Consider the following 27,336-nt stretch of genomic DNA (forward strand, 5'->3'; position numbering starts at 1 on the left):
GGGGTTGGCTAAAGGACTGGAAGAAGCATGGTTGGCAGAGGAAAGGAAAGCCTATTTGGTGTGATGATCTGTGGCAGGACATTGATGCAAGGCTGGAGAGAACTCCAGTGAAGGTGCGGCACGTAGACGCACACATGCCTAAGAACAGAGCTACTGAGGAGCACCAACACAACCAGCAGGCAGACCAAGCTGCTAAGATTTCTCAAGTTGATACCAACTCTGACCTTGACCTTGATTGGAAACACCGAGGTGAACTGTTCTCAGCTCCGTGGGCCCATGACTCATCTGGACATCAAGGCAGAGATGCAACATACCAATGGGCATGCGATAGGTCAATTGACTTGTCCATGGATGCTATCACCCAAGTCATCCATGTCTGTGACATCTGTGCTGCTATTAAGCAGGCTAAGCGAATCAAGCCCTTATGGTATGGTGATAGATGGTCAAAGTACAAGTATGGTGAAACCTGGCAGATTGACTACATCACTTTACCTCAATCTCGTTCTGGCAAGCAGTATGTGCTAATGATGGTAGAGGCCAGCACCGGATGGCTGGAAACCTATCGAGTTCCACATGCTACTGCACCTAACACCATTCTTGGCTTGGAGACACAAATCATGTGGAGACATGGAACTCCAGAGAGAATCGAGTCAGACAATGGTACTCATTTCAAGAACAACCTTGTGACAAACTGGGCCAAAGAGCATGGTGTTGAGAGGATCTGCCATATACCCTCCTCTTCTCCAGCTGCAGGCAAGATTGAGCGCTATAATGGTTTGCTGAAAACCACCCTAAAAGCCATGGGGGGTGGAACTCTGAAAAACTGGGACAAACATTTAGCACAAGCAACGTGGTTGGTAAATAGCAGGGGTTCAGTAAACAGAGCAGGACCTGCACAATCGGATTTAGTCCAAACAGTAGACAGTGATAAAGTTCCTGTTGTATGTGAAAAGAATCTGTTAGGGAAAACTGTTTGGGTATTTTCTCCTTCGGGCAAAGCGAAACCTGTCTGAGTGGTGGTGTCTGCTGAAGGTCCTGGTCACACCTACTGGGTAATGCAGGAGTATGGTGAAATCCAGTGTGTGCCACAGAGAAATCTAACCTTAGCTGAGAGAGTTTAAATTCAGAGTGTATAATACAATCTGTTAGGAGTTTTCTGTTCTAGGTACCATCGGCATCCAACACTGAAAGAATCTAAGAGAGAATTTACATTATGTGAGCACAAACCCAACATCACCTGGGAGTCCCTGTCCTCATCTCATCTCATCTGTGAGGAGACAAAGTGTTCTGAGCTTTTGAATCACCTGCATCTGAGATAGCCGGAATGAAGTGTGAACTGAACTTGTGATATTCATTAATAGAAATATTTTTTTAATTATATCAGATAGCATGGAGAGATTTTTGCTAACAGGACATGAATTGCTAAACATAAGCACCCATGCTGGGAAGTGTCCTTGAGTCCATCTTGGACTTAAGATACCAGGCGGTGGGTGGCACCGCCCACATGCAGCTGCAGGAGGTGGAGTGCCAGCTGCAAGTGGGTAGGGTCAGTCAGCCACAGGGGGCTGATCCTGCAGGATTGTAACCTATCTGTACCATGCATGTAACCCTGGACCAACCTGTACTTTCCACATATACCTATCTTGAACTAAGTTAACTGTGCCCACCTCTTCCGAGTAAGCATATAAGTCACTGTAACATGGAAATAAAGCGGAGAACAACCATCTCCATATTGGTGAATCAAGAGTCATTTTATCCCAGGTGCCATGCTGGCAAGATAGTTCTCAGCAATACGCTGAGTGAAATAGACAGGGGTGGATTGTGCTAGTTTGAAGCTAGCTAGAATGTTTTGGTGAGAAGGCTGTGAAAGGGAAACAATGGTGATATCTACTTCACTCATAGGCTCAGTGAGAGGCATTAGAGCAAGAATCCAAACACAGATGAGGGAGTTGCTCTCTGTATGGGCTTTGAGCTGCATTTCTATCTCTCTAACCTAACCTGATTAATTCACTTGCTTCCTAACCCCCCTGGCCAACCCTCCATTCTTCCTTGGGCTCAAGGCAACATCTGGGTAAGGTAGAGGGGTGGGAGAAGGTAGAAGGATGGTTGAGAGCCCCTCCTGGGGACTCATATTTCTGGGAGGGCTGTTGTATTTCTCTATTACCTTTTACCTTGTATATTTCTGTATATAACTGTACATATATTGTAAATAATCTGCTTGTATATTGTGCTAAGTTGTAAATATAAGCTTCATTCAATTTCCAGAGCCATCTGAGTGTAGTCTGGGTGATTTCTAAAGTGTGTGTGTGGGGGTGGGTAACACCCAAACCACCACAGCTGCAGTGGCCTGTTCCTATGGCTGGAGTTGGAACAAGCAGGGCTCTCTTCAAGCTGTTGATTCTGAGATAGTGGCATGAGGCTGTCAGGTGTTCATCATAGTCAGTATCAGTAAACAGCTGCCCACTGAGTCTCACCAGCACAACCTTGGTGCCTTTTTTCTGCAGAGGGAGTGCTTTCAAAATTGGGTTAAAGTCAGGGTCTTGTCTTCCCATTTCCTGCAGCTTCAGAGAGTGCAGCTGACCTCAGAGGAACCTCTCGTGACTCTTTTGCCTGCACTGCTGCATTCCTGCCCTGGAAATGCTGGGTCCTCTCCTTCCAGTGCTGAGAAGTAGCCTGCGCTGGGGTGTGGTCCTGAGACAAACCTGGAAATGAAAAGGCAGCAGTGCAGGAAATGAAAGCACAGCCATGTCCTTAGCTGTGGTGCTTTGCATTCAAGATGAGCTTGTCCAGAAATTGTTACCTCTGCCAAGGTGCCTCTGGTCCTGCGGCAACAAAGGGCAGGTATAAAAGGCAGCCCAGGTCCTGCTCTCCCATCCACTTCTCCTGCCTCCTTCTGCTTGGGAACCAGGTGAGACTGAAGCCCCTTTTGCTCCTCTTCAAAATGCAATCTCCCCTCAGTGGACCTCTCATCTGCTATTAGTCCTGGTTTTTGAATCATCCTGCCTGGAGAGGGAACTAGGGAGAAGGTCTGTTTAGGGGGACTCAGGGAAGTATCTGAGGGAGATTTTTGTCTCTGAAGTGAGAGAGAGCCTCCCTGGGCCACACTGATCTTTACAGCATGATGGGGACCCTGTGGCTCCTGCAGTTTCCAACTCCCTGCTAAGTCTGGCTCTGACTCCTTTGTGACTGTCACCAGGCTGCTCTGCACCAATCTGCCTTCTCTGTTTTGTCTCTGTCCTCTCTCTTAGGTGCATCTTTTATCCCAAGCCATGTCCTGCTGCAAGCCATGCGAGCCCTGCTGCCAGCCCTGTGGCCCAACCCCACTGGCCAACAGCTGCAATGAGCCCTGTTGTGTGAGGTGCCAGGACTCCACCGTTGCCATCCAACCATCTGCTGTGGTGGTGACCCTGCCTGGACCCATCCTCAGCTCCTTCCCACAGAACACCGTTGCAGGCTCCTCCACCTCTGCTGCTGTTGGCAGCATCCTCAGCTGTGGTGGAGTGCCCATCAACTCTGGGGGCTTTGACCTCCTCTGCATTACCAACCGCTACTCTTGCAGACCATGCAGATCCTCCTAATAGTGCTGACAGCCACATCACACAGGGACCCCTGTGCACTCAGAACACGATGATGGGCATTGTTTTAAGAGCAGCTGGTCACCTCTGGCTTGTTCTTGAAGTGCAGCTTGAGAGCTCTTTTCAAACAAGGCCTATGTTTACATTTCCTGTCTTCTCAGCCTTGTTCTCTAATTTTTTGTCTTTGCTCCACTCAAAATGGCCATGAGAACACCTGAAACCACCTTGGCAGGACCCTTCAGCCTATTTCCCTTTGCTAGGCAGGTCCATAGATGTCCTGTGGGAGATCTATCACAGGAAAAGGAAATAGATTAAGAGCCTCTGCACCTCTTTTTGCTCTGCACCTCCAATCAGAGTGACCTCTTTTCTGTCTTCAAACTCATTAATATTTGTTGCAACACTGCCTGTGTTCCTGAGGTGATCTTTCAATATTCTCACTGACTGGTGAGGGACAAAGCCATTACTTAGGCAAGGAAATTGGTGAGGGCACAAGGGAACCCTTTGTCACTGCCAGAGGCATTGAAGGGTGGACACTGCAGCAGGTCCTCTTACAGACACTACCTCATGAAGCTGGGAAGGACATCCTTGGGCACTCCACAGCCAAAAGCCATCTGTCATTGCCTTGACACATTCCCTTTTCTGCTCTATCACCCTTTCAGCACAGCATCTAGCAGGACCCCATGTGTAGGACCTCCGTGTTCCCAAGTTCGTATTGTCAGTCATTGTTGTTAAAATTGAGCCACCAAAAACTTCTATAAGCTTAAGGAGTTTTATTTTGGCAAGCAAGAAGCAGCTCTGGGAGCAGAGGAGTTATAGCTCCGCAGCTGCACAATGTACACAAGCAGTTGCAGGATTTTTATTTCCCACTTACATACATGTTCTTAGAGCAGTTCATTGCATATTCTAACACTTCCTGAAGCAGTTGCATTTTTTCCTGGAGCTGTTGCGCATGCGTGCTAATCCTCCTGGTGGTCTCTCTGGTGGGCATGAGGCTGAAGCAATGAGTCTTCCTCAGGTGCTGTCTCAGTTCTAATTTAAATTCCCAGAGACTCAGATAAATTTGATAGAACCAATAACAATTTGTACAGTGCCTTCCCCTTTTCCCCCTCCTTTCCCAAAGAAAGGAATTAGAAGTAGAGAGAGAGTAAGCACACCCAAATAAATGAATCTCACTCCATTTGGAAGTTAAACAAAAGGAAAGTTTAACAATAACTTAAAAAGGTATCTGAGGTAGGGAATTTACAAGAGGTATAGGGAAGAGAAAATAGCAAAACCACAAAATGTATAAATACAACCCGAGTTCATGATGGTGGCTTTGTCTGCCTCCTGGGTGATGGCCACGTGGTATGGTGGTATGCAGGGAGCGGAGTGACGCAGAGTGATGTGGAGAGATGTGGACAGGAAGTCCCCCTGCTTTTATGGGACAGGAAGGGGGGGAGTGGGCAAACCATCGCCTGGTGCTGTTCAGACCCACCCCTGGGGAGTGGTCTAGACCACTTAGAGTCACGTTCAGGGTTTCTCCCCCTGGAGTGTTAACTCTATGCTGGTGTTCTCATTGTGACTCTCCTATTTGAGTCTGCACAGTTGTGTGCTTTGCAGTTTCTTATCTACCAAGCTGCTCTTGTTTGAGAGTGTTGTCTAGCCACTAATTTCAGAGCTTCTGCAGTTTGATTGGAATTTATTTTTATGACAGCTTGTAACCTAATTATTCAATTTAACATATAGATGGGCGTTCTATAGCCATAGGTCCCATCTTGAGCCCATGTGCCTGGTCCATAATTGTCAATAATTGTTGCAGTGAGCCATTCGTCATCCTTCCCGGTCTGTTGTCCACCAATTTTAAGTTCTCTTTTCATTCTACCCTATGTCTCATACATTGGAATCCCTAATACTCATTCACCCCATGGCTTTTGGTAATAGAAAGAAGGCTCATTGTAGTATTCCAATAGTACAGACCCCCCTCCACTTTCTTGGCAGATCTGTATAGGCCCTTTTTCCACAGATACAGAATAACCCATCTGATGCTTGCCATGAAGAATCACTCCTTTGAGGGTTTTCCCAAAAATCCTTTAGTCCAATTATCTCCAGAAAAGGGTTACTGTTATTTTGTGAATGATAACACACAGTTTCATTGCCACAATTCTTGCTTCAAAATCTCTCAGGGCTATGTGGCCACCAATGTGAGACAGAACTGCCATTAGTAGTTAACAGATTCCTACAACCTAATTCTCCTACCCATTTTTGGAATATCTCTCCTTTTTGCTTACTACAGCAATGCCCAATTACCTCATTGTTTAAAATCAGTCCCTCAGGATGTGTGATTCATGTAACCTCAGTCCAACTCCATTCAAGCAACTGAGCTGGGGTTGATGACTCTCCTTTCCACAGCCATTTTCCCATCATTTGGGTACCCCCTATTGCTAGGTTGTGGCCTACCCAAAAGCTGTGTCCCCCTATGGTGCACGCTTCTAATTGTTGCGTATTATAACAAGGTGCATTAATATGGCTGTCTCTTCCATCTACTCACTTTCTTCGAGCAATGGTGTATATCATCTTCTCAACAGCAAGGGTATTCTTCAGTGGACTTAGAGGCTCTCCTCTTTATGTGTCCTCTTCACTCTTGGGTTGCACAGTACCTCTGCACTCCAGCTCTTCTATCTTTTGTTTTCCACTAGCCTGAGTATTTAGTTGATATTATTCCTATCTCTTTAAATTGTCCAGTGTAATATCAGTTAATTCCCCTTCTAATTTTACTTAAACCCCAGTACCCTTGTGGGAGGCAGTTATGTCTACAATGGTGCCGCCAATTTTCATTGCAACTTACATATATATAAAGATCTTACATGCTTGGCATATACAAAAAATCCTGATTGCACTCCTTTTTCTATACATGAGATCAGCGAGTTGAGGATGTCTTTTCCTCAGGAGGTGTGTGTCCACCTTTTCTCAGCCTTCCAGATGACGATTTCTGTGATAGGTGAAACAAGAAATGGCCTTCTCAACATGGAGTTAAAGAAGTTTCCTTTCAGTTTCCAATTAATCAAGTCATTTCTGGTCGTAGTGTGATGTATAACTATATTCTATCTTTACTCCTTTCTATACAGGCTTTTCTCTCTCTTTTCCCCATATTGGGGAAACTTACATGCTTGGGTTATAACAACAGTTTTTACTGGTACTTCTTAATTTACATTATAATTTTTGAAGAGTGCAACATATGATTGCTTCCATTAATCCTTCGATATTTTCAAGCATTTGATCTGGGGACAATGGAGTACCTTGCTGAAGTGAAATGACAAGTGAAATGCCAAGAAAATAATAAAGTTCCTCCTCTACTCCTAAGTTTCTCTAAGTGCCATTTACAGGACATACAGACTCCTTCCCTCAGGAATCAATCTTTAGGTTCCCATTGGTGTCTCACACACAATCCACACCGTATTGTGGTGGAGGGGCAGTAGGCCTGAAAATAGAGGCCTCTATATGCCTCTGCATGCCTGGACATGTTTTTCTGCCAGGACCCATGGTAGTAAACAGGTTGTGTAACACACACACACACAGGGTCCATGTATCCCTGGGGTCTGCCCAGGTGATCCCCATACTTGGGAGAGTCCAGGCAAACAGCTCCTACCTATTAAGGTAAGGTTTGGCTTACTGCCAAGCTGATTGGTCACTTTGGATGGCCAAAGAGCCACGAATCTCGGCCCACAGTCTATAAAGAGGGGTGCAAAGGAGCACCACGTGTCCAGACTTAGCTGTTCAGATTCAGCTCTCTGACCCTGCCTGCAGCGCAGCTCAGCTCTGTGATCCACATTGCAGCTCTGACCTGCACCCGAAGCGCTCAGCCGCTCACACCCACATGCTCGGAAGCCAAAGCACTGCTCCGATGCCCACTGAGGCTTAGACCTCTTACTTTGATCTCAACTCGCAGTTAACCTGTCTGCGTACCTTTAGAAGCAGAGCACATTCAAGCCTGCACCTGATACACATATGGGGAGCTGATAGCCCCGTAAGCCTAGAGCCAGCTGTGCATACCGGCCACCTATCTAGCATTTATCTACAGAGCACAGACTCCCAGCTTTAGCCTAGAGGGCCAGGATGGCAGACTTCTGAATAGTCTTCAAACCCACAAACACAGCCTGCTAGGTGTGAAAGGACCATGCCAGTAGCTGCACAGACAACATCCTTCTCCTGTTCCTGGAATCCTGCCAGCTGATCATCCCTGGACACACAGCATCCAGAAAACCAGCAGCATCAAGGCAGAGACCACCTCACACCAGGAGAAAAGGTTAGAGAAACCTGTTTACCCCAGAGACTGGGAAGATTTATCATTTCCTCGCAAGTCGGGAAGATTCCAGCCCTACAGAGATCCGGACACTGGGCACAGGCTGTGACACAACCCCGAGAGGGTGATTAATAATTAATAGAAAGACTTCTAAGTAAAGCTTTGATTCCTCTGTAATATAAGTTGTCTCTGCCTTAGAGCAGACACAGTTTCAGCCCCTGTTGGGCAGACAGCATAGCTCTTAAACAGGCATTAAGCCCGAGGGAAATCTCTCTCAATTATTAACCAGATCCCTGTACATATCATATCCAAATAGTTAGTAAGAATTCAAAGGGTCCTTCCCATTGAGGGACTAGTGGTTCATTTTTCCAAGTTTTTATCAGCACCTTTTCTCCCAGTTTAATGTCGTGCACTGGGAAACCTAGGGGAGGTGTTTGTATTAAAGCACCAATATCTCTGAGCTCCTTTATTCTTTCTGCCAAAGCTTTAACATATTTAGAGTTATTGAAGTCTCCAACCAACTTTTCATCCATAGGCATCCCCTGAGTATATGGCATTCCAAACATCATCTCATATGCTGACAATCTCACTTTGGGGTTATGTTCATCCATTTAGTAATGCTAAGGGAAGGCACTTGACCCAATGTGGTGGAGGGCTGCACAGGCCTCAAATGTATATGTTTACGAACCTATTCATGCCTGGACATGTTGTCCCCCCGAAGGGTGTTGCCCTGCCTATACTTGGGGTAAACAAGTTAAGGGGGACAATGGGACACAATGGCCTTGGTGCCTTCCAGTCTGGGTTGCCTCCTCAAGGTTGAAGTAAACACGTTACATAAGCTCACGTGTCTAGGGTGGAGGAACCCACCTGAGGCCTCTCCATATTTGGGGGTACCGGACCCTCGGACTTCACCTTATTTGGGGTGTTTTGGCCTGTTGCCAAGCCCTAATTGGACAGAATTGTTGCCCAAGGACCATCAATTGCGGGGTCAAAACTCATAAAAGGGGACAATACAGCATCCCTGCTACCTACCTACCTACCTACCTGCCTGCCTTGCATCTTGCCTCTTGCTCCTGGCCACCCGCTCATCTGCTGCTTCTAGCTCTTTTTGGGGACCACTGCCGCTGCATGACTACAGCCCACAGCACCAGCCCAGGGAACTGACTAAGGCGCTCCCGGCCAGCCGCCACTCCCTGCTTGACCGTGCCCATGGAAGCTCAGGAGAGCATGCCCCAATAACCCTTGAATTATCCAAACCCACGATATTTGGGACCCTCAAAACTGGCTCCAACCAGTGAGTAACTGGGAAACTCGATCTAAACCAGAATAAACTCTCAATAGCTTACCAGTGGCACTTTCATGCCACAGACTCTCTTCCTAAATCCTTCAAACTTTTGCTAAATTTCCAATTTGTTGTACATAGACATTCTGTAATATAATCTCGAAACCGCATACAAAGAACTTGTGTTGGCAGCCAGTCACTAGTGGTGCTCCCCAAGGATCAGTGCTGGGCCCAGTCCTGTTCAACATCTTTATTGATGATCTGGACGAGGGGATTTAGTCCAGCATCAGTAAGTTTGCAGATGACACCAAGCTAGGAGCAGGTGTTGATCTGTTGGAAGGTAGGAGAGCCCTGCAGAGGGACCTAGACAGGCTGGATAGGTGGGCAGAGGCCAACAGGATGAGATTTAAGTAGGCCAAGTACAGGGTCCTGCACTTTGGCCACAACAACCCCCGAGCAGTGTTACAGGCTGAGCATAGAGTGGCTGGAGAGCAGCCAGGAAGAAAGGGACCTGGGGGTACTGGTAGATAGTAAGCTGAAGATGAGCCAGCAGTGTGCCCAGGTGGCCAAGAGAGCCAATGGCATCCTGGCCTGTATCAGGAACAGTGTGACCAGTAGGACGAGGGAGGTTATTCTTCCCCTGTACTCAGCACTGGTCAGGCCACACCTTGAGTGCTGTGTCCAGTTCTGGGCCCCTCAATTCAAGAGATGTTGAGGTGCTGGAAGGTGTCCAGAGAAGGGCAATGAATCTGGTGAGGGGCCTGGAACACAAATCCTATGAGGAGAGGCTGAGGGAGCTGGGGTTGTTTAGCCTGGAGAAGAGGAGGCTCAGGGGTGACCTCTTTGCTGTCTACAACTACCCGAAGGGAGGTTGTAGCCAGGTGGGGGGTGGCCTCTTCTTCCAGGCAAGCAGCAACAGAACAAGGGGACAAGGTCTCAAGTTGTGCCAGGGAAAGTCTAGGCTGGATGTTAGGAGGAAGTTCTTCCCAGAGAGAGTGATTGGCATTGGAATGGGCTGCCCAGGGAGGTGGTGGAGTCACTGTGCCTGGCAGTGTTCAAGAAAAGTCTGGATGAGGCACTTAGTGCCATGGTCTAGTTGACTGGATAGGGCTGGGTGTTAGGTTGGACTGGATGATCTTGGAGGTCTCTTCCAACCTGGTTGATTCTATGATTTTATGATTCAATTTCTACATTTTCTAATATGGGGACCTTAAAGGGTTCCCCTTTTGCCCCTGTTACGGTTTAAGTTTTCTTTCCCTTCTCAATTCCCTTAGGAACGCTCTTAACAATTGTTCTTTCTGCTCCTGTGTCAATTAAAAATTCCACTTCTTCCCTCTGCGCACCCACTAATAATTTTATCAAGGGCTCTCAATGTTCCTGGGATCCCCAGGAGGTAGAGCCCCTGACACCTATTCCTGGAGCTTCTCCTCATCCTGTTTCTTTTTTCTACAATTCTTTTGGATGCCTCCCTTCTTGTTGCAGTAGTAGCACACAGGAGGTTCCTGTTTCTTTGTGTCTGTTCCCCAGTCTTGTTGAGGGCTTCTTAGGGGTTTCTCTTGTGTCCTTACACCCTTTCCTTGTTGGCTTTCTCTCATAGCAGCTACAAAATTTTTTGCCTTTGCCTTTTACTTTTCCTCATCTCTTCTCACATATACCTTCTGTGCTTCTCTCAAAAGATCCTCCAGACCCCTATTCTTTCAAGGCATAGACCTCTATTGTTTCCCCTTTACTTCCTGGCAACCATAGGGCTGCATAATTACTTTCCTCCTGATTAAAAGGTTTCTTGGAGTTTACATATAGGGTTAAAGCTTGACAAATCCAATCCTCAGAGGAACTGAAAATTGGCCAGTATACGTTTGGCATAAGGGGTTCTTTTGGCCATACTTCCATACAATGTTAGACTAACTTCTCTTTCATTTTATCTTTCTGGGACCCTCGGTTATTCCAGTTTATAATCCTTGCCCCTAATGGACTCTCTGGGGGTATGTCTGGTAATCTTTTTTTTGAATACTGGGTGTGATGGTTTGGGCATTAACCCGCCCCCCCACACTTTTGGAATTTGCCCCAGCTAACTCAGATGGCCTCTAGGAATATAAATGAAGCTATTTATTTTACAGCAGCAAATATACAGGCAGCTATTCACAGTATATACAGTTATATACAGAAATATACAAAAGGATAAACAATACAGAAGCACAGCTCCCCTCCCAGAAACCTGAGTCCCCAGGAGGGGCTCTCAAACCACCTCAACACCTTCCCTTGCCCTCTCAACCTTACCCCAGTTCTCAGGAAGAAGAGAGGTGCAGCCAAGAGGTTAGGGAGCAAGGTTAGTGGGAGCAGGGTTAATGAGATGTGACTAGGTCTGAAGGCAAAGGCAGAATGAAAGACAAAATGGAGAATGTTTTACTTCTTCTTCCCAGAGTTCTCAGCGTGACTGTGAGAGAAGGAGACACAATTGTTTTTCATTTCACTGCCCATTATCTAGTTCTTTTACCAAAACATTCTAGCTTGCTTCAAACTAGCACACTGGGGTCCCTTTCTATCATTCCGCTCCTAGGAAGTGGTTTGTCCCATGGCTGTCCAGTTGCGTTTTCACTCGCTTCGGTTCTTTACCGGCCAAGCCCCTCGCGGCACATTGGAACTGTGGTTCAAAAAACCTCTGCACTCGCTTTGAAACTACTCATGCACTTTCAGACAGCTGAATCCCACCCACCCGAATGGTAAACATTTTATACTCACAATCCAAGGCTTCTTTGTTAGGATCTTTGTGCATGGAATTACAGGTTGCAACATATCTCCTGCCTGTGAACTCACAACTTTCTAAGTTTTAATTTTTCTTCCTGGCCTTTCCTGGTCAAATATATCACTGTCAGTTTGCAGCCTAAGTGTGGTAGGAGGATCCGCAAAAAGGCAGAGGTGCACCTTTTTGTCCTAGGTTCTTAGTCTGCAGAGTTTTGGTGATCCTGGATGAGCCTCCAGATTGATTGTGATAGTTTGGGTGTTCCCTGCCCCCCCCCACTTTGGAAATCACCCAGACTAGACTCAGCTGGCTCTGGAAATATGAATGAAGCTTATTATTTACAGCTGGCACAATATACAAGCAGATATTTACAGTATATACAGTTATGTACAGAAATATACAAGGTAAAAGGTAATACAGAAACACAACTCCCCTCCCAGAAACCTGAGTCCCCAGGAGGGGCTCTCAACCACACCCCTTCATCTTCCCCTGCCCCTCTCAACCTTACCACAGTCCCAAGGAAGAACACAGGTTCTGCCAAGAGGTTAAGAAGCAAAGTGAATTAGCCCAAAATGGAGGGTGATGTTAGAGAGATGTAGCTCAGTCAGAAGCCCAAGCAAGAGTGAAGGTGAGAGTGTTATCAAATGTTTTTATTTCTTGTTCCCATACTTCTCAGCAAGACTGTGAGCAAAGTAGACATCACCATTGTTTTCATTTCACAGCCTATGATTTAGTTCTTCTCACCAAAACATTCTAGCCTGCTTCAAACTAGCACATTGATAATATCAAGCCACCAAAAATTTTGATAAGCTTAAGGAGTTTTATTTTGGCAAGCAAGAAGCAGCTCTGGGAGCAGAGGAGTTATAGCTCCGCAGCTGCACAATGTACACAAGCAGTTGCAGGATTTTTATTTCCCACTTACATACATGTTCTTAGAGCAGTTCATTGCATATTCTAACACTTCCCGAAGCGGTTGCGTTTTTTCCTGGAGCTGTTGCGCATGCGTGTTAATCCTCCTGGTGGTCTCTCTGGTGGGCATGAGGCTGAAGCAATGAGTCTTCCTCAGGTGTTCTCATCGTGACTCAGCTATTTGAGTCTGCACAGTTGTGTGCTTCACGGTTCCTTATCTACCATGCTTGTGGTGCTTATCTACCATGCTCATGGTGCTTTCTGTTATTGCCCTTGCTTAGTTAGATCTGACACACCCCTGTTTTGTTCATGTCCTGCATTGACAGGGTGCTATCTCTCACAATGCTTTCTGTTACAGCTCGTAGGTTTCAACATCCCCCACCTAGTTAGCTCCGACACACCCCTGTGTGTTCTGCCATTCTCATATTTTCATATTCTGCTCTGCCCTGTCTCATATTGACATGGGTACTATTTTTCACATTGTGAAACCAACAACCCCTTGGGTGGAGCCCCAACATGCTGACCTGGTGCTCAGATACGCAATACTACTCTCTGCTGCCTCGTCTTTCCCAAGCACACAGCAGCTTTCCTCAGGCCAAGGAACAGCACAGGCACTCAAGTGCCGCAACCCAGCTTTGGTCCACAAAGGCACTGTGTGACAGCAGATAACTCCATCTCCACAGAGACATGGCAGTGTCAGTGCGACTTGATTCTGTGTCCAGCAGGATCTGTGGGCTGCCCATCAATTGCACAGGGCCTGCATCAGCACAGCCATAGGTGAAGAGGCCCTGCTGTATGAAAAATGTCCAGGACATGAGAAGCAATAAGCCCTGTTTGCTGATGGGTCCTGTCATGCTGTCCAAAATCATCTGAGATGGGAGACTGCCTCATGGAATTCCCTTTTAGAAGTGTTGCCCCAGCTCTGGGTTCTTTACCTGGTGTGTAAAAGCCAATTGACAGAGTTGTTATGTTTGCTTTTTTCCAAGTTCTGCACTGAAATCTCCAGATAGCAGATCCACAAAGCTCATGCAGTGGTTGAAGTTCTCAGCAGATATCTATAAATGTATTGGCTACAGTCATGTCAGCACCTGGCAGCCAGCCACAGACCTCTCTCTTTCTCTGTTCACTTTAAAACAGCAGGTCTTGCTGAACTCACTGCACATGCTCATGCTGTTAACAACTACATTGAGACCATTGTGGGTTGGGACCGTTAGAAACTGGGACAAGCATTTAGCACAAGCCACCTCGTTGGTTAATACCAGAGGATCTGCTAATCAAACTGTCCTTGCCGTATCAAAAATGCCATGTGCTGTAGAAGGAAATAAGGCCCCTAGTGGACATGGAGAATAGAATAGGGCAGATGGTCTGGATTAGTCCTGCTTTAGGCAAGGAATCCACAGGATTGATTTTCCCAAGGACTGGAAGCATGTGGTAGGTGATGTAGGATGATAGAGATGCCCACTAAGTACCACACTGAGGTTTAATTTTGGGTGAGAACAGCCAGAGAATTAAATTGTATGATGATAACTGTTAAACAGTTGAACAGGACATAACATAGACAATACAGAACACGAGATGGGAAAACATCGTGAGTTTGGCTAGGAGAGGAAGCAGGGAGGAGCCAGAGTCAGAAGAGCCAGATGAAGCACCCAATAGGGTACAGAATGCCCAGTGACATCATGATCACTGCAGAAAGGAGAGTTTGATGAGGCAGGGGGATTTTGGCTCTGGCACTGTGGGCTTAGCTGATCGTCTTAGTTTTAAATCACTTCCTTTCTGTGATTCCTCTTTAGTGCTGGTGTAATTCCTGCTGCTCCTTCAGTTCTATAGAACTCCTCTCAGTCCAGGTGTTTTCCATTTTGCTCTCAGATCTCCTTCCAATCCCACTATAGGGTGGAGGGCAGAGTATTAAAGCTTCAATGGGCTTGGCTGAGCCTAAGGCACAAAACCTAGGTGCAGTGTTTTCTTAATTGCCTCCTTCAAATACTCAAGATGCCTGTCAGTTATTACAGACCATGAGTGGAGATTTCTTTAAGTGTGGTTGGGCAGAGGACAGAATGCTGTGAAAGTTGCCAAGGGAGCTAATTAGAGTGAGACATCCACTCAGCTGAGCATCCCTTGGCAGCAGTAACAGTCATTTCATTCTTAAAAGCAGGGAATTAATTGACCATGACATCAAGTGACAAAATTCTCTGGAGGTAGTCCCAGCCTCCACTTCCTCCACCATTTGCCCTGAGCAGAGTGGAAGAGTTGCCAAAGAGGAAAGAAGGATTCAAAAGCCCAGACTTGGATGCAGCACAACTTTAATGAGTCTAGAGGAGAAAAGGAGGTGGCTGAAAGGGAGCATAAAGTACTTCACCCACTAAAGTGGGGTGGAGATGTTGCAGAGTGTCCTTATGCCTGGCCTAGTAGGAGTGGAGTCAGGCTGCTGGCCTTGGGAGGTTTTTGCTGGGCTGGCACTGGGTGACAGCAACAGTAAAAGGAGACAGAAGAGTGGAAGCAAGCAACAATGGCCTGAAGCTCTGTCTTCTGTTCAGCACCATGTTTTGAGGTCTTGGACGTTCTTGTGCAGAGATTTTGGCAGCAGCTCTAGCAGGGCCGGCAGGGTCTGCAAGAGTAGCGGTTGGTAATGCAGGAGAGGTCAAAGCCCCCAGAGTTGATGGGCACTCCATCACAGCTGAGGATGCTGCCAACAGCAGCAGAGGTGGAGGAGCCCACAGCAGTATTCTGAGGGAAGGAGCTGAGGATGGGTCCAGGCAGGGTCACCACCACAGGGGAGGGTTCAATGACAACAGTGGAGTCCTGGCACCTCACACAGCAGGGCTCATTGCAGCTGTTGGCCAGTGGGGTTGGGCCACAGGGCTGGCAGCAGGGCTGGCATGGCTTGCAGCAGGACATGTCTTGGTGCTGGAGGTCCACCTGGGAGAGAGGAGAAGAAAGAAGGAGAAAATATGGATGCAGGAGGAGCAGCCATGAACCCAACCACAGTGGACAATAGTTTCCTCCTTATTTCCTTCTTGCAAACACAACCTGACTCAAAACCTATGAGACACCTCAACCAAGTCCCAGCCTCTCTGCAAAAGACATTCTCTCCTATTCCTTCTCAAAGGTGAAGTCATTCCCAGTTCTGTGCTAGCAGAGCCCCTACTGGTTGAGACATACATTGAGAGACCTGATGCTGAAGAAGGAAGAGCAGAGGCTTCAGACTCACCTGGTTCTCAAGCTGAAGGAGGCGAGAGAAATGGTTGAGAGAACAGAGAGATGAGCTGCTTTTTATAGCAGTGCTGCTGTGCCTCAGGCCCAGAGGCACCTTTATGCAAGAATTCTCTGAGCAGCTCATGGCAAATGCAAACCATCCCAGCTGAGGGGATGAGCTGTGTCCTGCTTTCCTGCCTTGATGTTGCTTCTTTTCCTGTCTTCTGCCACGCCCTTTCCCATCAGAAGGCTTGAAGTGTGGAGTTGAGTGCCACAAGGATTTCCAGGGCAGGCACGTGTTAATGCAGTCAGGTGATTCATCTCAGTTGCTGGTTGCATTCCATGTGTTCAGGTGATGTGCATCTGGGCAATTTCTGAGATCTTGTTTGTGGCCACATTGTCAAGAGGTTGGCACCACCCTCATGCTTTTCTTCCAGATGCCCAAGGACTGCCATGTCAGAGGACCTTTAACTCTTGCTTTAACTCTTGCTTCCACATCTCTCCCTGATGGCCAACCTTGTTTCCACACAGGTAGCTTCTGCTGAGAGGCTTTGACCTGACTCTAGCACTAACAGTGCTCTCATTAAAAATTTGCTGGGTTTGGCTCCTTCCCTCCTTGTGCAGTCTCTGAGGATCCTAAGAGAATCATGGAATAGAACCCAACCACAGGATGGTTTAGGTTAGAAGGGATGTTAAGGATCAGCTAGTTTAAATCCCCCTTACAATGGACAGGGATGCCTCCTACTAGATAGTGTTTCTCAAAGACTCACCCAGTCTTGTCCAAAACACTGTGGATGAGGCATCCACAATTTCAGTGGGCAACCTGCTCCAGTGTCTCACTGCCCACACAACAAAGAGCTTCATTCTAATGTCCAATCTAAATATACTCTGCTCCAGTTTCGAACCATTCTCCCTTGTCCTGTCATCATAAGGGAGACAGAAACTAAGTCCCTCCTTAGCTCTTCTGTAGTTCTCTTCAGATACTGGAAGGCTGATCTAAGGTCTCCCCAGAGCCCTCTCTTCTTGAGGCTGAACAGACCAAACTCACTCAACTTGTTCTTGTAGATGTGCTCAAGCCCACTGATCATCTCCATGGCTTCCTCTGGATTGTCTGCAACAGATAATGTCCTTGTGTTGGGGGCTCCAGACCTGAATACAGCATTCCAGATGTCACCAGAGCAGAGGGGAAAAATCACCTCCCTTGAATTCTGGCCACACATCTTTTGATAAATCCCAGGACACAGTGGGCTTTTGGGGCTGCCAGCACACGTTGCCAGCTCATGTTGAATTTTTCATCAACTGACACCTCTAAGTCTTTCTCCTCAAGACTGCTCTCCAGACATTCCCTGTCCAGCCTTTATTTTGCTTAGATTGCCCCAGCCTAGCATGGGCCCAGCTCTCAAGCCTGTCCAGGTCCCCTGGAATGGCATCTCTTCCCTCCAACACATCAACCAGACCACTCAGCATTTGCAATCCACAAACCTGTTGAGAGTGCACTGGTCATGACACCAACAAAGACGTTAAAGAGCACTGGTCCCAGTACCCATCCCTGAGGAATGCCACTTGTCACAGGGATTGCCAGGATGAGGTCTGGGCCTGTTTTTTCCTGTGACTACTTGAGTCCTGTTCTGCCAATGTGGTCCTCAGCATCTCCTCAGCAGAGACTCACACTGCTGACACTTCCCTGACTTTCTCTGAGCACACAGGTTGTTGCATGGTTCCAATGAGCCAGGCATGAGCACAAGGGTGCTACTCTGTACTTAGAACCAAAGAATCATAAAATCAGTCAAGGTTGGAAGGGACTACAAGGATCTTCTAGTTCCAACCCCCCCTTCCATGGAGAACTTGAGAGACCTGCATCATGATGACATGGATATATCTCTTCTGTTCTATTCTTGTACAGTCTGTTCTCCTTTGCTTTTTACCAGACTTTTTTTACTGTTTAGACTACACTTTCTTGGAAAGACAGGGATACGTTGGAAGGGCTACAGGCACCCTGCTTATGAAACCTAGGAGAGCAGGAATCAGCTCTGAGCATGCCCAGTTGTTCCATCATCCATTCTTGCCTCCAAATCTTATATGGTATCATTTATGATCCTTAGTCCAGGCCATTCTTCCTTTTCTTGTTTTCTGTCCTCTAATAGATTTCATGTCACTGCTCTGGGTGCTGAGCAGTCATGGAGGAGTGAAGCAGGACATGATGACAGCCTTAGGAGAAGAAGGCTGAAGGGAGACCTTATGGGTGTCTGTGTGCTGTGAGGATGTAGAGAAGACGGATGCAGATCCTTCTCTGCCCTGGTTTAAAGCAGTCTGCTCACACAAGCAAGGCTCCCACACACAAGTAGGGAGCAAGAGCAACACAAAATGCCCTCTGGGTTTGGATAAGCAGAGATTAACGAAATAACACAATGTACAACTCCATGAGAAGGAGCAAACAAGCGAGCCAGCAAAGACAAGCAGCAAATGAGCCAGCAAGATAATAAGGGCAGCATCCAAGCCCACAGCCAATGAAGTATAAGAGACACACAACCCAAACCAGAAACTGGAAGAAAGTCCCCAGAAGCATAAAGTGCCACAGATTACAATCTGAACTTCGAGCCCTGTGATTCTTTGTGCCAGTCAGCACTTCTGTTACAAAGCTGGCATTATGTCAGCATGGTACTGCAGATTTAACTGGCTGAACAGGGTGTTCTCAAAGGGCACAGTGGTAGGATGGAGGCAGTGGACACAGTTTGGAGCCCAGACAATTCTGTTTAGGGCTTAGAAAATTTGAGTTTGATTTTTGAGATGTTGTGCAGGACTCAGCATTGTATTTTGTCCAGGACTTGGGCACTGCACAGTCCAGCCTGATCTAATGCAACCTGCCCTGAGCAGGGACTCAGGGTATCTGAGCTCCAGGGGCAGTTTCCCAACTACTGAATAGAATAAGCTTGGGGGTGGACTCTATGTGGGAGCCAGGAGAGGCAAAAATTTTCATTTCTGCATTTGCTTTTCTTCTGCTGTTGAGCCTGTGATGGGAGAGTGTTCTGGTCCCTTCTTGTACAACCTGGGGTCATGTGAGGATAAGCTGCAGCCAACTCTGCACTGGTGCACTCCTCAAAGATTTTGAAGAGAGGATAGACAGCCCGGTCTGGATGATGTTGAGTGTATCTTGGAACCCTCTGAGAGTGTGCAGTGCTCTGAGAAAGGGGAAATGCAGCTGCTGCTGTTGAAAACATTGATGACAATTATTATTGCCGAGATTTGAGGAAGCATCTCTTAGCCTCTAGTTCTGGTTGGTACTTGGCTATCCTCTCAGCTTGCAGGTTTTCATGCCAGAAGAGAAACAACCAGATGTCCAGGGCTGCTGCAATGAAGCATCAGGGGTGTGCACAAAAGCAGGCATTTCTGACTGGGAATGGGAGGACTCCACTGGGCTATGAGACCAGGAAGAGACCTTCCCAGCCACATGGAACCCCGAGCCAACAGGGTTCCTCATTATAAAGATCTGGCTGTACAAGCAAGATGTGAAATTGAAGGAGGCAGGAGAAAAGCAGGGGCACTGCCTATGTGATGAGAAGTGTTTTCCCTCCCCACTGGATTGTTGTGTCCCTGCTCTCCCAGGGCTCTGGGTGGGACGTGTGGGCTGTGGAGTCTCTCCCACACACGCAGCAGCAGCATCGGTCTCAGCACGCACCTCGGCTATCTCATCCTTGCTACCTTCCTGAGGCAGCCACTGGGTAAGCACTGCCCTGCACTGGAAGCATGGTTCCATCTCTTCAGGAGCTTTTTTTGAATTATGGGTCAATGTTGGGAACCTGTGGAAGAATTTCTCACCAGCCAAGGACAAGGATCCATAAACATGAGCAACCTGTGCTGGGAACGTCTTTGGTTCTCAGATAGTTCAGGAAATCAAGCTGTAAACAACTAAGCACCCCACACACAGCTGCAGTGGGCAGAGACTAGATAACCAAAGGGGCTGGAGTGGGTGGTGATGGAGGCTGACCCTTAGAATGTTTTGATAAGTTAACCTATGCACACCTTACATGTAACTCTGGACCCTCTGACTGTAACCAATCTTGGTGGAGCACGCCTATTGCTAGAAGTGCATATAAGTCGCTGCATCATGGAAATAAAGTGGATTTGACCATCTAACCATATTGGTGAACAAAGAGTCATCTTCCCATAGCGCTCCACCGAACGTGTTTTCTGACAGGAACCATCAAATCACACAGGTGGTTTTTCAAAACAGCTTCTGATGTAATGACATAATTCTGATGTAAATATATAATTACACATATCATGTAACATACATTTATATTAAATCTATTACTTATAATACTTAAGAAGTCACCTCTGAGAGGATACTGTACATGTCAACAGATGACCAACTTAGCATAATGAGCTGAGCATTAATTAGGATATGCACAAAGAAACTTCCCCTGGACAAGCACAGGTCACCAGTCATTTCCTTAGAGGCAGCTTCTTCTTTGTTACTGTTTTCTGTAAAACCCCACATGTCTCTGGGAAGCTGAGCTGGCTGTGGTTAGACACCTGGCACCTGGTCCTGCACACCAGAAACAAAGACAAATCTCTCCACTCAGGGAGCTGATCAGTGTCTGATACCCGAGCTGAAGAACCCCAGTTTAGAGACAACACCAACAGCACAACCTCAACCAGGCAGCACTCGTCCAATGGCTTTAGCTGGAACAAGCAGGGCTCTCCGCAAGCTGCTGACTCTGAGGCTGTGGCATGAGGCTGTCAGGTGTTCACCACAGTCAGCATCAGTAACAGCTGCCCACTGAGTCTCACCAGCACAACCTTGGTGCCTTTTTTCTGCAGAGGGAGTGCTTTCAAAATTGGGTTAATGTCAGGGTCTTGTCTTCCCATTTCCTGCAGCTTCAGAGAGTGCAGCTGACCTCAGAGGAACCTCTCGTGACTCTTTTGCCTGCACTGCTGCATTCCTGCCCTGGAAATGCTGGGTCCCCTCCTTCCAGCGCTGAGAAGTAGCCTGCGCTGGGGTGTGGTCCTGAGACAAACCTGGAAATGAAAAGGCAGCAGTGCAGGAAATGAAAGCACAGCCATGTCCTTAGCTGTGGTGCTTTGCATTCAAGATGAGCTTGTCCAGAAATTGTTACCTCTGCCAAGGTGCCTCTGGTCCTGCGGCAACGAAGGGCAGGTATAAAAGGCAGCCCAGGTCCTGCTCTCCCATCCACTTCTCCTGTCTCCTTCTGCTTGGGAACCAGGTGAGTCTGAAGTCCCTTCTGCTCCTCTTCAAAATGCCATCTCCCCTCTATAGACCTCTCAGCTGATGTTGTGTTTGTCATATTTGGGGCTCAGAGAAATTTTCATGGGAGAGGGAAATAGGGATGATTTCTGCTTAGAGAGATGAAGGAACATGGTGTAGTAGCTTCTGGTTTGTGCATTAGGAGAGAGGCTGCTCTTTGTTAGGCTCTGGCTGGATGAAGCAGTGTGGATGGTATTGCTGCTAGCAGACCCTTCATCTTCTCAGACAGTGAGGGCCTTGGGTCCTTTGTGACAGTGTAACCAGGTTATTCTTCAGCCATGCTTGTGCTCAGGTTCCTCGGTCCTCTGTTCCAGGTTCACACCCAGCCACAAGCCATGTCCTCCTGCAACCCCTGTGTGCCCTGCCGGCCCTGCGGCCCAACCCCGCTGGCCAACAGCTGCAATGAGCCCTGTTGTGTGAGGTGCCAGGACTCCACCGTTGCCATCCAACCATCTGCTGTGGTGGTGACCCTGCCTGGACCCATCCTCAGCTCCTTCCCACAGAACACCGTTGTGGGCTCCTCCACCTCTGCTGCTGTTGGCAGCATCCTCAGCTGTGACGGAGTGCCCATCAACTCCGGGGGCTTTGACCTCTCCTGCATTACCAACCGCTACTCTTGCAGACCATGCCGGCCCTGCTAGAGCTGCTCTTAATGGCCTTTGTAAGCAGCTGCTCACCTTCAGCCTGTCCTGAAAAGGAAGCCTGAAACGTGATACTCTGGGTTCTCTGAAAATATTGGCAATGTTCACCTTTCCTGTCTTCCACTCACACTTCTTCTCTCTTCCTTGGTCGTACTTTGCTCCTTTCTAAGCTGCCATGTGGACCCCAGGAACCCGGCTGGAGGTGTGCTGCAGCCTGTCTCCTCTTGTCATGCAGTCAGCTCAGCTCCTGTGGAGACTCTGACACAGGAAATGGGAACACATCTTTGCCTGCTCGTGCTTCTCCCTATGCTGGACACCTCCTTTTGGAGTGTCCTGAGTTCCCTCTTCAGACTCGTTCAAACTCTTTGAGGGCAGCTCACCAGGTGCTTTTCTCCAGCTTCTGATGCTGCTTCTACTTTTTGTTTTCTCCAAGACACTCTAAGGATTGGTCATTGAATTATTCCATTAAACTCTCCTCATCTCAGCCACTGGGATTTTTATTTGTTTCTCTCATTTTTCCTCCCAATGTGTGTGTGTGATTTTTGTGTTTGAGTCAACTGTCTCCAACCTGGACAACCTTTGTTCATGTCACCTGGATAGAAATTCTGGTAAATGCTGTCATCAAGAGAGCAGCTGTGAATGGGGAAGACCTGGGGAGTTCTACAGACTCTTGGAGAATTGTGTTCCTCTTGATTCAGATGGCACTGTGCTGGGCAAGAAAGCCTAGAAGATGATAATTCTGAAGGATGGCAGTAACTGTGCAACCCTGTTTGAGGCCATGAGCATGGGACTGGAGGACAGAAATGACTCTTACCCTTTACTCTCATGGGACCGGAGGACAGAAATGACTCTTACCCCTTTCCAAGGGTAAGAATGAGGATACTGCACACTGATTGCAAGGTTAAAGAGAAATTCTGTTTATAAGAGCAGATATACAAAAAGCAATCAGGTAGAATAAGTACAAAAGCCATTAGGCCCAAACTGGCCTTCTAGAATCCTCCATCCCTTCCACCCTCAGTTGGCCTGAACTGCCCTCCCCAGCTGGGACCTACCAGGCCTCAGCAGGCTGCATGATGCAGATCAAGTCCCTGCCAGCTGGGATCCATCTCCCCCATGAACCGTGGGATAAGGAATGCACTGCTCTTGGGGAGAAGGGAAGGGAGGGAAGGCAGGGAGGAGAAGGGGAAGGGATCCGTCAGGTGCTGCCTTTTAAGCTATGATACTGGAAGACAGAATAGCATAGCAATAGTTACAATATTCTGGGACAAGCAAGTCCATCCTTCTGGGATAGGTCTCTGTCCCTGTGGCTTTGTTAAAGGAGACCCAGGATCCCCCAAACCACCATACTCTGACATGGCAAATAACCTTGGGTTGCCTGAAAGTCCCCACTCAACCTCCTCTTTTCTCCATCACCCAGAACTGGAGACCATCACCAGCACACTTGCAGGGACAAGTTCCTGTTGCAGCCCTATCACACTTCAGCACAACATCAGGTAGGGCCCCCTGTTGACACATGTGTAGGGTCGAGGTGTTCTGAAGTTCAAATTAGTCCCTGTTTCTGTGAAACCAACCTGACCTTTGGTTGAAGGCAGTTCCTGGATGCTGACTGGTGCCCAAACACACAACCACTGCTATCTGCTAGGGTGAGACATCCACTCATCTGTATTCCTCGGCAGCAGTGACACAGATTCACGGGTTCACAGGATGTTAAGGATTGGAAGGAGAGTCCAACCCCTCTGCCAGAGCAGGACCGCACAATCTAACATAGAACACAGAGGAACACATTGTGATGGTTTGGGCTCTTACCCGCCCCCCACACTTTGTATTTGCCCCAGCTAACTCAGACGGACCCTGGGAATATAGATGAAGCAATTTATTTACAGCTAGCAGAATTTACAAGCAGCTATTTACAATATATACAGTTATATACAATTATATACAGAAATATACAAAGGATAAACAATACAAAAGCACAACTTCCCTCCCAGAAACCTGAGTTCCCAGGAGGGGCTTTCAAACCACCCCAACACCTCCCCCGGCCCCTCTCAACCTTACCCCAGTTCTCAGGAAGAAGAGAGGTGCAGCCAAGTGGTTAGGGAGCAAGGTTAGTAGGAGCAAGGTTAATGAGATGTGACCAGGTCTAAAGGCAAAGGCAGAAGGGAAAGACAAAATGGAGAAAGTTTACTTCTTCTTCCCAGAGCTCTCAGCGAGACTGTGAGAGAAGTTGACATCAATTGTTTTCATTTCACTGCCCGTTATCTAGTTCTTTTACCAAAACATTCTAGCTTGCTTCAAACTAGCACAATCCACCCCTGTCTACTTCGCTCAGAGTATCACTGAGAATTATCCAATCTAATCTAAACCAATATTTACACTAAAACAATATATACAAGTTCAGTTCACACTTCAATGAGATGTAGGTGATTCAAAAGCTCAGAACAGGGACTCCCAGGTGATGTTGGGTTCGTGCTCACATACTGTAGATTCTATCGTAGATTCTCTCAGTGTTGGGCGCCGATGTTACCTAGAACAGAAAACTCCTAACAGCTTCTATTAGACACTCTGAAATTAAACTCTCTCAGCTAAGGTTAAATTTCTCTGTGGAATACACTGGATTTCACCATTCTCCTGCATTACCCAGTAGGTATGACCAGGACCTTCAGCAGACACCACCCCTCGGACAGGTTTCCCTTCGCCTGAAGGAGAAAATACCCAAACAGTTTTCCCTAACAGATTCTTCTCACGTACAACAGGAACTTTATCACCGTCTACTGTTTGGACTAAATCCGATTGTGCAGGTCCTGCTCTATTTACTGAACCTCTACTATTTACCAACCAGGTAGCTTGTGCTAAATGTTTGTCCCAGTTTTTTAGAGTTCCACCCCCCATGGCTTTTAGGGTGGTTTTCAGCAAACCATTGTAGCGTTCAATCTTCCCTGAAGCTGGTGCATAGTAGGGTATGTGATAGATCCATTCAACACCATGCTCTTTGGCCCAGTTTGTCACAAGGTTATTCTTGAAATGAGTACCATTGTCTGACTCGATTCTCTCTGGAGTTCCATGCCTCCACAGGATCTGTCTCTCCAAGCCAAGAATGGTGTTACGTGCAGTAGCATGTGGAACTCGATAGGTTTCCAACCATCCAGTGCTGGCTTCTACCATCATTAGCACATACTGCTTGCCAGAACGAGATCGAGGTAAAGTGATGTAGTCAATCTGCCAGGCTTCACCATACTTGTACTTTGACCATCTATCACCATACCATAAGGGCTCAATTCGCTTAGCCTGCTTAATAGCAGCACAAATGTCACAGTCATGGATGACTTGGGTGATAGTGTTCATGGACAAGTCAATTGACCTATCACGAGCCCATCGGTATGTTGCATCTCTGCCTTGATGTCCAGATGAGTCATGGGCCCACCGAGCTAAGAACAGTTCACCTCGGTGTTTCCTATCAAGGTCAAGGTCAGAGTTTGTATCAACTTGAGCAATTTTAGCAGCTTGATCTGCTTTCTGGTTGTGTTGATGTTCCTCAGTGGCTCTGCTCTTAGGCATGTGTGCATCTACGTGCCGCACCTTCAATGGAGTTCTCTCCAGCTGTGCATCAATGTCCTGCCATAGATCATCACACCAAATAGGCTTTCCTTTCCTCTGCCAACCATTCTTCTTCCAGTCCTTTAGCCAACCCCATAGAGTATTGGCTACCATTCTTGAGTCAGTGTAGAGGTAAAGGATTGGCCAATTCTCACGTTCAGCCACATCAAGAGCAAGTTGGACAGCTTTTACCTCAGCGAACTGACTGGATTCTCCTTCTCCATCTTTTGTTTCAGTAACTCTCCTGGTTGGACTCCAAACCGCTGGCTTCCATATTCGCTTGTTCCCAACAAGACGACAGGAACCATCTGTGAACAAAGCATAGTTCTTTTCCTGATCAGAGAGATCACCATAGGGAGGAGCTTCCTCAGCACGAGTTATTTTCTCCTCTGGAGGTTTGGAACAGCCTGTGCCTTCCGGCCAGTTGGTGATCACCTCCACCAGACCAGGTCAGTCAAGATTACCCATTCGCACTCGTTGGGTTATCAAAGCCATCCATTTAGACCAGGTTGCATCTGTGGCATGATGTGGTGATGAACCTTTGCCCTTGAACATCCAGTTTAGAACTGGCAGTCTAGGAGCTAAAAGCAATTGTGACTCAGTTCCAATCACTTCAGAAGCTGCTTTCACTCCTTCATAGGCTGCTAGAATCTCTTTCTCAGTTGCAGTGTAATTTGTCTCTGAACCTCTGTAGCAATGTCCCCAGAAACCAAGTGGACGACCACGTGTCTCATTTGGAGCTCTCTGCCAAAGACTCCAAGTTGGACCATTGTCACTGGCAGCCGTGTACAGAATGTTCTTAATGTCCGGACCAGATCTCACAGGTCCCAAGCCCACTGCATGGACTACTTCTTGCTTAATTTGATCAAAGGCTGCTTGTTGTTCAGGTCCCCACTCAAAATTGTTTCTCTTACGAGTCACATCGTGCAGAGGTTTGACAATCTGACTGAAACCAGGAATGAGTAGTCTCCAAAATCCCACCACACCAAGAAAAGAAAGTGTGTCCTTCTTACTGGTGGGAACTGCCATGGTGGAGACTTTGTTGATCACATCCTGAGGAATGTGATGGCAACCATCCTGCCACCGCACTCCCAGAAACTGAATCTCTCTGGTAGGTCCTTTGACCTTGTTTCTCTTAATGGCAAAACCTGCTTGCAACTGAATGTCAATGATTTTGTTACCTTTCTCGAAGACTTCCTCAGCAGTTTGGCCCCACACAATGATGTCGTCGATGTACTGGATGTGCTCTGGAGCTTTACCTTTCTCCAGTGCATTGTGGATGACTGAGTGACAGATGGTTGAGCTGTGTTTGCACCCCTGAGGTGAACGGTTGAACTGGTACTAGATTCCTCTCCAGGTGAATGCAAACTGAGGCCTGCACTCCTTTGCTATGGGAATAGAGAAGAAAGCATTAGCAATGTCTATGGTTCCATACCACTTAGCCTCCTTCGATTCCAGCTTATACTGGAGTTCCAGCATATCCGGCACAGCTGCACTCATGGGTGGCGTCACCTCGTTGAGGGCACGAAAGTCAACTGTCAGTCTCCAGTCGCCCGTAGGTTTACGCACAGGCCAGGTGGGACTGTTGAAAGGCGAATGAGCTTTCTCGATGACAGCCTGACTCTCCAATTGACGAATCAGCTGATGAATGGGCAACAAAGAGTCACGGTTAGTCCTGTACTGCCTGTGATGAACAGTTTGAGTTGCAATTGGCACTTCCAGGTCCTCTATGTCATGATGTCCCACAACTGCAGATTCATCAGAAAGTTCAGGTCTAATGGACAATTTCAGTTTATCATCCTCAATCTCTACAGATGCTATTCCAAAAGCCCATTTATGACCCTTAGGATCTTTG

At 47.3% G+C, this 27,336-nt stretch overlaps 2 protein-coding genes across 3 annotated transcripts; one reads left to right on the plus strand and one right to left on the minus strand.

Moving 5' to 3' along the window:
- The first annotated feature begins 2,880 nt into the window (after positions 1–2,880).
- LOC135191683 (feather keratin Cos1-2-like) lies at positions 2,881–22,400 on the plus strand. Of its 2 annotated transcripts, none has more exons than XM_064174209.1 (2): positions 2,881–2,908; positions 21,561–22,400. In XM_064174209.1, exon 2 carries the CDS (start codon positions 21,582–21,584, stop codon positions 21,885–21,887), a length of 306 nt encoding a protein of 101 aa, XP_064030279.1. In that variant the 5' UTR covers positions 2,881–2,908; positions 21,561–21,581; the 3' UTR covers positions 21,888–22,400. The 2 variants fall into 2 exon arrangements, with proteins under 2 accessions (XP_064030279.1, XP_064030278.1); XM_064174208.1 differs by lacking the exon at positions 2,881–2,908 and adding an exon at positions 20,707–21,205.
- Positions 15,072–16,165, minus strand: LOC135191596 (feather keratin Cos1-1/Cos1-3/Cos2-1-like). Its single transcript, XM_064174028.1, has 2 exons — positions 15,997–16,165; positions 15,072–15,704 (listed from the first exon to the last, which is right to left on the minus strand). The coding sequence occupies exons 1-2, from the start codon at positions 16,123–16,125 to the stop codon at positions 15,375–15,377; spliced, it is 459 nt and encodes a 152-aa protein (XP_064030098.1). The 5' UTR covers positions 16,126–16,165; the 3' UTR covers positions 15,072–15,374.
- Positions 22,401–27,336: the final 4,936 nt, after the last annotated feature.

The sequence above is a fragment of the Pogoniulus pusillus genome, chromosome 40 (assembly GCF_015220805.1).
Source record: "Pogoniulus pusillus isolate bPogPus1 chromosome 40, bPogPus1.pri, whole genome shotgun sequence".
NCBI classification, from domain to species: Eukaryota; Metazoa; Chordata; class Aves; order Piciformes; family Lybiidae; genus Pogoniulus; species Pogoniulus pusillus.